The sequence below is a fragment of the Scomber japonicus genome, chromosome 6 (genome assembly GCF_027409825.1).
Source record: "Scomber japonicus isolate fScoJap1 chromosome 6, fScoJap1.pri, whole genome shotgun sequence".
Classification (NCBI taxonomy): domain Eukaryota; kingdom Metazoa; phylum Chordata; class Actinopteri; order Scombriformes; family Scombridae; genus Scomber; species Scomber japonicus.
The window spans coordinates 28,380,131-28,392,087 of record NC_070583.1 but is presented as its reverse complement, the minus strand read 5'-3'; the positions used below and the strand labels follow the sequence as shown (position 1 = coordinate 28,392,087).

Genomic DNA, 11,957 nt, shown 5'->3' with positions numbered 1-11,957 from the left:
TACATTTCTGCCAAAACAGACAGACAGGAGAACTTACACTTGATAAGCTTCACCACCTCAATGTGATTAGAATGTGTAACAAGGGTCCCGTTAACCTGCAAGACAGAAATATATGAAATAAATATTATGTGAAATAAGAACTGATACAAAGATCAAAATATTCCATTCTAGCCCAAGTTTTAGATACAATTTCACATCGAATTGTGTTCCCTATTACAGCAGAAAGAGCAGAAATACTGATTGTCCATAAGGTGGCAGTGTATGTCCTCTGTACTTGCCTTGGACTAGAAAACAGTGACGTTAGCAGTTTAAATACAGTGAGGCAGATAAACACAATACCTTGATGATCCTGTCTCCTGTCTGAACACCTGCCCGCATAGCAGCCCCATCTGGCAAACACAAAAGAAAAAGGGCGTTAAAGAAACAGAGGAGGGGAGAAAAGACATGGAACTATTGGAGGAATTAAATGGATGGGGGCAAAATGGGAGGGAGGAGCGAAAAGACATATAGCTTCATGGTGCTATTGTTGATATTTCTGCACAGTGAATACACCATATAACACTGACAGACCCAATGTCGCAAAGTGACTATTTGAGTGCTATTTTGAAAGACCATAACAGTGGTTATATTACGAGAAGGACCTGTTTCACAGCTCCACCCCAAACAAAGGGATTTAGGCATGAGACAGGTTATTAAGAGATCCAGGTCTGACTCTATAGTCAGCAGCATACAGCTGAAGCATTTCGTAAACTAAATACAATTTTACTAATACACTGCTCATGATGTGCATTTTGGGTCTTTATGGGAATTCTTTATGTAATTTGGGTCACTGAATGAAAGACAAAATCTTGTCTGAAGAGTTCGTCTGAATTCAGAAGAGGGGATGTTGCTGATGAATGGCTGCTAAAGGAGTTTAAGATATGGAGTTTTACAGGATTTGAGTTAGAGCAACAAAATCATCAAGATTTAAAAGTGCGTGCTTATGAACACAAGCTTAAGTATGCTTCATCTTTCTCTTTTCAAACTTTAAACACAACTATGAATGGGAAAATCTGCAGAAAGATAGGCCTACTAAAGATGAATTTGGTTTGCTCCTAAGTTGACAATAAAAAGAAAAACAAGCTGTGTACATTATTTAGATGAGACTCTAGACTTTTCTTAGTGTTGAGTAAGTGACAAAAGCACAAAAGGGAAGTGATACAGGGATAGTTGAGAACTGCCAAGCACTGATGACAGTGCAACAAAAGTCGTTCATCAGTTCCTTCCTCTCCTGTCTCTCTACACTACTGAACAGACCGTGTAATGTTTTCTGTGACCTGATAACAACCCACATCATCCTCTCCAGACAGCGAGAGACTGCCAGGGATCACATAAGTATCCTGTCAAAGCCCCCATTTTAAAAGACAACACGATAAAGCAGAAGACACAGCTACTCTGAAACTACTGAGGAGAAAATGTACAGTCACTGGCTTCATTGGTGACTACTCTAAGTAAGTGCCAGAGTGGCGACGGCGGTGGTTGCTGCTGAGTTCCAATTACTCCTCATATCTGTGAGTTCAGTGCAAACAACCGTGACAGTTTGATGTCAGTGCATGAAAAAAAGGAGCCCGCATCTCTATTACAATGGCTTAGACCAACAGCAGTCATTGTAATAACATATTTTCTTCTTACTTTAAAGTTTGAGACTCCGCCTTACCTTCTTTGACAAGCTGCACAAACACTGGGTTGTCACCGCTGACAGTGAGCCCAAAGCCATTTTCATCTTTCTGGATGATTACACATCGCTGGACCAGACCTGCAAGTAAGACAGACAGTACAGAAAGACATAATAGTGTGTTCAAAAAAGGGCCAGGAAGACATTAGTGGAAATGTACTAAACTCACTAAAGACATGCATCAACTGCAAAGTCATAGAGGTATAAAATTAAACCTCACTCCTGTATGAAATGGCAAAGATATTTTACATAAGTTACGACATGTATTGTGAGGGGATTCAATTGAGTGACAATAATCACATTTTACAGTTGATGCAGTCTATGAACGTTACTTAGTTTTGGGAGGTTTCACACAGGGATACAGGGACATGGGAGCAGACTTTTTATTTAAAACATCATCATTTAACCTGTCAAGGCTGACCAGAAAACAAATTTAAAAGGAGACAACATTTTTGATGGAGACTTCATCATTGGGACATGTTTTAAAACTTGGAACTTTAGTCAAAAAAATAATTTGCTGACAACAAATCCTTTCATGTCAGGTCATATTTAAATTTGATGTTACACTCCAGACACTTTTGTGTGTTGTCTCACAGGCTAGAAGGAGAAACATTGCATTTCAGGTTCTTTAGGTGGCATTTTATTGGCAGGGCAAGAAGAGATTAGAGCTTATCTAATATCTGGCTGATACTGACTACACTGCTCAAAGAGATGTTGTCAAAAACGAGAGGTGTACAGATTTTCCAATAATAGCAAGCTATCTTAAAAATCAAACATCTCTATAAAGTAGATTTTTAAGTGACCCATACAATGTGAGGTGACCCTTGAACTAGTTTCTTGTTGTGTCTGGAGATTTTCCTGGCTAGTGCAGCATCAGCCAGAAAGGTGAGTAAATCGACAAGGGCAGTGGTGGGGTGGGGGTTGGAGAGTGGAAGGAATAGGAGCTAATAGATGGAGAGAGGTTAAGGGAGGCCAAAGCCCCAGGCTGGGGGGAGGAGAGTAGAGAGAGAGAGGGATGGGGGGAGGGGAAAGGGGGGGAGAGGGCAGGGGTGTCAGGGAAATAGATGAAGCCATATGGGTTAAAGAGCTGGTGTGAATTGCCTCTAGATGTTGATCTTCTGCTTTGTTTCCAAGTGTTTTAGAGATCTTGGTCGGTATTTTATAAACCACGAGGAGTAGGAGTGCTGACATAATCACTGATCAGGTTAACTCATCTATGCTAATGTATTATTCAGAAGTTTAGCTGATCTGTACTCAGCACCCTTTGCTAAAGCAAGAGGAAATGTACTCTTGAGAATAAACTGACCTTTAATACTGACAGAGCACCACAATCACAAAAAGAAGGAACCCAAGTCATTAGAATATCGCACACAAAGGTCACACTGCTTCTCTTAAATCTAAAAGTCTAAGTACTTAAAGCCTCAAATGCTATTCTGCATTGCAAAGGATTTTCATCTGTGAATGTTTTAAACTGGTGGAAGACCAAACACAAACGGAAATAACCGGTTCAAACAGATAAGATTGTTGAATGTGATGGTAGAGGATTATCTTGATAAACTGTGTTCCAAACAGAGACTAGACTGTGATCAGCAGAGACCAAAAGTTCTGACGGCTGTCAAAATAATTTGTTTTGTAAATTTACTGCAGGTGAGACCAGGCACCTACTAAATACACGTTAGTTAAAGGATATCTTACATTACATTACATTTCTTTGTCTTGGTTTTCTAATGACCTTCCCAATGCATAGATTTAAAAAAAAATACCACTAAACACATTGGTGTTACTCTAAGCAACAACATAGCCTTTATCATTATTGTCTGTCTGAGCTTAATATTTAATCATATTTGGATGATCACTTAACGTTTTAATTTATTGACACAAACATTAGGACCTGGCTCAATAGTGTGGTTTAAGTTAAAATAAACTGCAACAAAAATAAAAAAAAGCCCAAAAAAACATATATAATCGGTTGCATTGATCAACTTCTCACCAGAAAAAGAAAAAGTGTCTCTTAATGTCCAAACTGTCATTACAAAGTGTGTGTTGGTACTTCTTAAGCATGAATTGAACTGTTCTTACATAAAAAGCAGGTTAACAACATGATGATATATCGCACTTGAGCTCATCTCTTGGCACTGATTGTGCATCCAACTCAAAAGGGGCCTCTAGCTCTGACCGGGCAGCCTGATATAATCATTAAGAATAAAAATACAACTCTCTGCTGTCACTCTGTTTCAAACAAACATCTAGAGGCATTTTCACGACAGAGTCTGAAGAATGTATAGATGCAGCTGTCACACCAGCCATTCCTGCAGGAGCATCTTACCACAGGACTCAGGCTTCCCCTCTGCTAGCACACTGCTGCTGCCACTCTTCTGCACCACCAGAGCTTCTGCCCACAGCCCCCACAACGCAGACAGCATGGTAGCACACAAACACACGCACGCACGCACAAACAAAACAGAAACCAACACAAGGAAAGGAAACACAAAACAGGAAAGAGAAAATCATGAGGGAGAAACAATCATGGGAGAAGAAAAATTAAATGAACAAATAGGTAATTAATAAAACATAATGGTTTGGACAGGCAGGATCACTAAAATGAACTACCTGGTAATGTGGTTGAAAGTATTTACCGATTAAATCATGATTAGAAATATACAAGATAAAAGGAACAGGTGTTCATTTTTAAAAACACTTTTGTTCCTACCAATTCAAGATTTCATTAACAAGGGCCCACATTCAAACTCTGCATCCTGCATTTAAAAAAATTTAAAGTTTGTGGGCTTTCTGATCCAAAAATAATGGTTAACACTTTATTTTGTAAGCCTCTTAATTTTGTGCTAATTTTCTGGAAACATTTTAAGTAATTTGGAGGTATTTAATGTCTACCCCTCCAGTGGAGTAGTTGCAGCTATCTATAACATGTCCTAAAAATGAACTGTTAAATACCAGAAAATTACAAAATAAATAAATAATTAAAACGTCCAGGAAAATATCAAGCTGAGTGTTGATATTAAGGCTCAAACATATTCCATCTGAGATCAATTTTAGCATACTGAATATGCAGCTGATGCAACTGCAGTTACACTCAGTGCAATTAGAGGTCTGTCTGACTGTAGTTTTACAAGTTGTGGTAAAAGAGATGACGCTAAAAATAGATGACAGCTAATAACATAGAAAGAGCCGGTCTTGGTCCAATTAATTAAAAATCAGCAGCCTAAACATTTTTAAAAATGTATGAACGGATGTATTAATTCATTAGGAGGCATTAATCTCAGAAATCTGTTTTAATATCCATTTCCAGAGTATCTAACAGCTTATGCCAATCACTAATAAACCCAAACCACTTTGAAATGAAGGCAGAAAGTACAACCAGGAGATAATCTGGGAAAAGACTGTTAAAGAGTTCATGCAACTAGCAGATAACCAAAAAAGGACAAACAGACTTACAAACTAACACCATGCAGGCATGCAAAAGGTCAGAAATTCAAACATGGATTGTGTCTAGAAACAGTCATCTAAATAGTGATCTAAGGAGGACATAAAGATGAAGATTTCCATATAATAAAGCAGCCTTTGATAAAGCAGCCTTTGCTTCTCTGTGTAATTTGCTTGATCAGTGTATTATTCCAAAGAAAAATACATGGAAAAAGATTTAGAGTGTGGCGCTAAACACCTACAGACAACAGGGTGCATGTCTTGTGTAACCGCTCAGAGGACACATCTTGTCTATGTTTTGTTGCATCATACAGAGATAAGCCACCATGTAGTGCAGAGGATTTTCTGCCTTGTTTTGAATACGGAGGCTTTGGTCATATCTCAAATCATACTGTCCTGATTGCTGACAAATACCAAAGGGAGTGTCACCATATCAAACTAGTCTCTTTTCTGAACTATAACAATATCTCAGCCTGCAATACACTTGAAACTGGAGTGCATAACAGGCTTAGAGGCTTTTTGTGCATTTCAAGTATGCATTGAGACCACCCAAAAACTTACACGCATACAAAACCCACAGTGCACTGACTTATGTAAAACTGCAAGAACCACGTGAACATTCAACATGCAGCTGCGTATGGCAAAGTCCTGTGGTCTTTATGTGTTAACTGGCTTAAAATGTGCAGCATGTAGAGCAAACTGTTAATATATTGCAGTTAGACAATAAACACAATTATTTCAGAAAGACACCTTTAAAATAAATGGTTATGTTTCAGCGATAACTCATATCTTAGATTGGACCACACACACAAGTAAAAGTTTTTCAAAGAGAGCACAAAGCATAAAACAAGATACACACGCCACCTTTCACCCTCCCAGCATGCCTTGTGCAAACCATCATCAGCAAAATTCTTTCAGAAGATTTTTTTTGTATTTGTGTTAGAGAGAGACAGAAACAGAGAGAGAGAGAGAAAGAGAGAAAGAGAGAGTGAGTGAGGGAAAAATGTGTGAGTATGACAGTCAGATAAAATGATGCATCCAGAGATAGAGAAACAGGATGGGAAAAAGGCTGAGTGACCAAGAATATAATGGAGTGAGAAAAAAGGAATGAAAGGGGGAACAAGAATCTGAGAATGAAAGTGGGAAGTTACCTGTAGGGTCAAACTCATTGGAGGGAAGTGAGGTTTTGTCACTTTTGGGTTTCTTGTCCGGGGGGTGGTCTTTACTGAGAATGCTGCTGGTTCTAGAGAAATAGGAACACTGATGAGACGCAGGTAATCTCACCTCAAATTAGTGGCACAACTGGCAAGTATCCAGCATGTGCTTTCACATACAACACTGTAGTCTTTTATATGTGGCATTTTTTATAGGCAATGTCACTGTAATGCATGCGTCTTGTTGTGCGACTAGCCTGTATGCCAGTGAAGATTCAGGAGGAATTAGAGCAACACACAGAACCAGCAATTGTTCACTTCAGCGTCGAGAATAATGTGGCAAGAGGACCTCCTAGTGTATGAATCACGCTGAGTGTGTCTACTGTATAATGTGACAGCCGAAGAGGATGTGGAGCCGCTCTGCTGAGTGCCCAGAGAGCAGGGCCAGAGAAAGGACGCTCCTCAGAGGAGGTGCCACAAGGCCAGACTCCGGCTTGAACCTCGGCAGGCTATGTATGGCTGCCTCTGCCTATACCGGCCCCAACTGTGAAAGGCCACTGTTCTGTTCACAGTGAAAGGCAGTGATGGGCCGCCCTTAGAAGAGGGACCCCTTTGTCCCTCACTCTGTGTGTATATATGTGTGTGTACATGAGTTAGAGGGGGAGAGAGAGGAGAGGGTATGTTTGGTCCAAACTCTGAAGACTTCTGTGTTGCAGCACACCAGGCCTAGTAAAAACCTGCCTCATTTCCTTCATCTGGAGCTCTGTGTATGTCAACCACTGGTGTGTGTGTGTGTGTGTGTGTGTGTGACTGTGTGACTGTGTGTTTGTGGCCACAGGATTACCCGCCCATAAGCATGAATATGCCTCTACAATAAAATATAAGAAAATAAAGACTCTTACCTGTTTGCTTTCTTGGGAAACCTGTGGAATAAAACAAGAATGACCATCAGTATTTCACAGCAATGACATGACAAAACTAGAAATATACTAATGTCAAAAAAGAAAAAGAGAAAAAGCTGAGCTGTTTATGGCTATACGAAGAGTGAAAAACAAGATGACTGGCTGACAGCTTCTCCTGAGACCCATACAGCGGTAAACATGATAATCCCGATCAAACATCAGAGTTCTTCAGCTGCAGATTAAAGCCTTTTCCAGGTCAGATGTCCTTCGCCTCTTAGATCTCAGCTGTGTGTATGTATGTGTATGTATGTGTGTGTGTGTGTGTGTGTGTGTGTGTGTGTGTGTGTGCCTCTATCTAGTTCCTCACAGACATCACGACTTGACTGTCATAATCATATCCTAATCACATCCATGGCCTGTTTCTTTCGAGGCAGCCCGCCCTGAGACTGATTAGTGCCACAGAGTGATGTAGAGATTAAATCATTTAGGGATACTGACTTACCATATTGGAAAAATTGATATTTTCCTAGAAGTTACATAATAATGTTTTTGTATTGACTTGCTGTTGGGTAGACAAATGAGAATACATTTAAAAAATCAATTTGAGGAGATAGTGTGCTGTTTATACTCACATTAACTGTTCAATCTAAGATACAGTGTATGGACTCACAAAAGATAAAAAGTTGAAAATGAATATTAAATATCTTCATATTCACTGACCTACAATACTCACAAAGGGTTAAACTATGCAATCCATGTTAAAAAATGATCCAAATTAAATTATAGCCTTTCTATAAGTAAATGAGGGCCTGAAAGAGAGACTATTCAAAAGCAATCCAAAGGGTAATATTAATAATATATTTTATTTATAGTGTAATTTTCATTGAAATGAAAACTCTCCTGAACACTCGTGAAGTTTGTGCCAATCATCTGGGTGGCCCCTCAACTCTACATTATTCCTGGTGGGTCTGCACAGTCAGCATAGCTCATTTTTCTACAGTCAGGAAGAGTCATGTTTTGCCATTCGTCTTTATGTAGTATGAAAAAACACGTTGACTTGGTTTAAAAGTTATACTGTTACATAGTTACCATAAAATCTAAATTTAGAGTCAGTTTTATTATTTCATTGTGCTGAAAAATAAATACCTTTTTAAACTTTATTGTCATGCCTACATCTCTTTTTTCTGAGAGACTTTTTCAAGCTGTAAACATCATAAAATGAGCTAAATAAGGCTGAATACAGTATGCTTCATAAAAAATGCTTGAAGAAAAGTTAACTAGACAAAGATAAAAGGAGGCAGGCCGTAAGTCTCAATATCAGTGGTATTCTTTAAACTTTAAATGCACACAGTAATATAATACAAAACAGTACTACGACTAACTACACATTTCTGAACACCAGTGTTCATAATGGGGACGTCTCACGACTAACTAGCCCACATTAACTCTCTTTCTCCTGGCGACAGTGTGTCCCATTCAGAGCCGTGCCGGGGAAGCTGAATGGCCCGTTTATGAAAATGCCTCTGACTGTAATAAGTTCCAGAGCCTCCAGCAGAAAAAAAAAAAAAAAAAAAAAAAAAAAAAAAAAACTAGCTTTAAGTCGCCCACTCCCTTGAAACCTCTGAATTGGAGAGATGGAAAAGTCAGCACATAAACACACATACACTGAACTGGGACATGGATAAGTACAAGCCTAGTGATGGCAAAACTGAGTAGGCAGATGTTGTTCTTGGTTGATCGTACAGGAATAAATGAAATGACAGTCAAACCCAGCTCTGAGGGGATGTATGATGCATCGGGCTGTCTATAACGTCTGTGCTGAACAAGACTTATGAGTCATGTCTTCAGAAATTATGCTGCAGATTTACCAGACGTTTTTTTTTACAGCGTTCTGTATGAGTCAAAAAAACTAAAAAAGGAATTATTGTAGCATTCATATCATGCGGTAACTACATCCTAGCTATCCATGGCTCGGACTTATGGTCACCGCAGGGAAAGCACCAAGAAGAATAAATAATTGAGAAAGAAAATGCCTCATTCGAATAGCATGTCTGATACACGTTGAAGAGCTAAGGAGAGGGACAATGGCAACATGTGGGACACAGCTCAGCGGACACAACAACCTAAAACAAAAGAAATATTGTGGATAAACAAGGTAAAAAGACGTCAGTACTTAAAGTCTGACTCACGACAGAGAAACGTGTATTATAAACTGTGTCAACTAAAACAGGAAATATGACGTTATTTCACAACACAACACAAACTGTGAAATAAGACAACACTGTTTGTTCGGTGCGGGCAGGCCTGCTCTGTGCTCTTGTGATTCAACAAGCCATTCAGATTTCTATGCCCCTTCTTATGTCACTTGAGGCTTCGTTGAAATTGTACCACCCCCCATCCATACCTCAATAATCTGAGTCTCCACCTACTACATTGACTGAGGTCCGCCATGTTTTTCTTGCAAGTTCCTACTGGGACCCAGCAAACTAAGCTAAGCTAAACTAAGGGCTTGATATTTGTAGGAGGCTGGATGGGGGACAGAGACGCTACTTGCTCAGACGACTGCTGGGATCAGCGCCAGATAGTCCTGCGTTTGCTGCTGCCGCCTCACCTTCTACAGGAATAAACACCCAATTCTGCTCTGATCTGAAGCAGTTTACCGGCAGCAGTTTACTTTTTAAACTTTTGGGATTAAGTGGATTTATCTTCAGACTCGCTTCTCGACCTAGCTGGAGCTAAGCTAACACTAGAGTCAGACAGCACACCTCAGCTGCTGTCACCACTAATAAATATCTTAGAAGCCACTGAGTTTATATAATTTAAAGTTACACAACATAGATCCATATCTGTGTATAAACAATAATGCTACTGCAGTATTAATGCCTTTAGATGATGTTATTTTGAGTGTTGATGCTACAATGATAGCATAGCCTTAATCGATCTGAAAGCCTTTCAGAAGTCAAGCATTTAAAAAGTTGTTTGCTTGTCGTCTTGCAAACAGAAAGTCACAAAGCATTAATTCAGATTTTTTACACATCGGCCTCATGATGTAGCTATTCCAACATCCATTTGATTCGTTTCTTGCAATTAAATCACAGCAAAAATCGCAGTTTATTTTAGATTCATTCTGGCTGAGCTTCAGTAATAATCACTGTGCTGGTTGGAGACTAGTCAGTGCCTGCCGTTGCTCGCTGGCTGTTAAGGATGAATAAACACAAATGATCCTGCGGTCAAACTCCAGCGTATAACGTGAGTCGTTTGGTGTGTCAACTGCGCCGCTATGTTGTCTCTGGCAGCCATGTTTCTCCAGGGTTCATGCTCAACAGTTGTCATGGTAGCTGGCACACCCTGCGGAAGACGGGGGGGGTGAGGTTTGGCGAGACAGGCACTCAAACCTGTTGTGCTGTTTAGACAGGATGAGACGGCTGCTGCGGTGCTTGATCCTTGTGGTAGTTTGACCAACGTCAGATGTATTTTATTAATACCCCAGGGTATAGTGGTAACTTATAATATGGCCTCTTTAAAATCTACATAAAAAACTCTAATAATAATGTGTCTGATATAGTTTTCCAACAAAACAAGTTACATTTTCTTTTTTAAATCCTTAAAATGACATCTTCTCCCTCATTAAAAATTCCAGAAACTATAAATATGCAAATAAGTTCATTCCAGAATTTTAACTACTGGACACAAGCGGTCTCCGACTACACTTAAAAGTCAATTCTCAGTGTATTAGGACAGCAGGCTTCTTCAATAGGACCAGGATCGGTTTCCAAACTAGTTATGATGTCACAAATCTTGCCCGTAGGCCCGTCCTTACAAATTGGATTTTCAATGAGCTTAGAGAAACTTTCCACTCTCAGCAGATGAATGTGAAAACAGCCTCTCAGTGTCAAACTGCACATGCATCATCCTGCACTGTGAAACTCAAACATTAAACTGTAGGGACAAGAAGGAAAACAAATTTTTCATGGGAAGGGGGACTTTAAAATTATGGATATTATGTATAAATGGCAAACCAAAAGTATCCCGCTGCACGGAGTCCTGAACCTCCCGGACTTTTGGTAGAAGTTGGTGAAAACACACAAACCACTCCAGGGCTTGTGCCTGGCAACAAGATCTGGATCACTGTAAACCATTTTCAAGGTCTGGATGCTCTTGTTGACAACCACTTTTCCAATGTCAATATAAAAATAAATACAGGCTAAAATAAAACGTCTTTTCTTTCTGAGGACAACTTTTCCGCCTAGGTGAATGAGAGTGCCGCTGTCATGTTGATTTTCTGCTTGAACCAGAAAAAAAACTGAGAGTGGGAGAAAAATTGAAAAACATTGACCCGGGATAACAGCGTAGCTACACATCACAACACAACACAACACAGCACGGTATTACTAATAGAGAGCTGTCTGAAAGATGAGGAGAAACTCCATCACAACTTGGGAGGCACAGAAAAAATGAAATGACAAGTGGTGAGAGCTACTGCAGGCCTTCAGAAGACACAGTACTGAAGAAACTGATATGCACATTTTTTATAAGCCAAATGTGACATTGAATACAACTCCAACAGGGTCATTTCATTACATTAAAACTGCTACATGTATGGACAAAGAGAAACAAATAGAAAATAACTGGCAAACACATTCAGTTTACAGCAAGGTGAAACGTGTTGCTATCTGATATGATTCACCTTTATAGCAATGGTTATTTATTTTGGTTTGACTCCTTTATCATGTGCACCTATAATCC

At 39.5% G+C, this 11,957-nt stretch overlaps 1 protein-coding gene across 3 annotated transcripts in view; it reads right to left on the bottom strand.

The window, feature by feature from the left end:
* Positions 1 to 11,957, bottom strand: part of arhgef12a (Rho guanine nucleotide exchange factor (GEF) 12a) — a 38,829-nt gene that overhangs the window by 14,552 nt on the left and 12,320 nt on the right. For 2 of the 3 annotated variants that reach the window (XM_053321277.1, XM_053321278.1), the window contains 6 exons: positions 7,212 to 7,232; positions 6,307 to 6,398; positions 4,041 to 4,106; positions 1,697 to 1,795; positions 340 to 389; positions 38 to 95 (listed from right to left, as the gene is read on the bottom strand). In XM_053321277.1, the coding sequence (XP_053177252.1) occupies positions 38 to 95; positions 340 to 389; positions 1,697 to 1,795; positions 4,041 to 4,106; positions 6,307 to 6,398; positions 7,212 to 7,232 (386 nt within the window). The remainder of the gene's footprint in view (positions 1 to 37; positions 96 to 339; positions 390 to 1,696; positions 1,796 to 4,040; positions 4,107 to 6,306; positions 6,399 to 7,211; positions 7,233 to 11,957) is intronic. The other variant, XM_053321279.1, reaches the window with a different exon arrangement.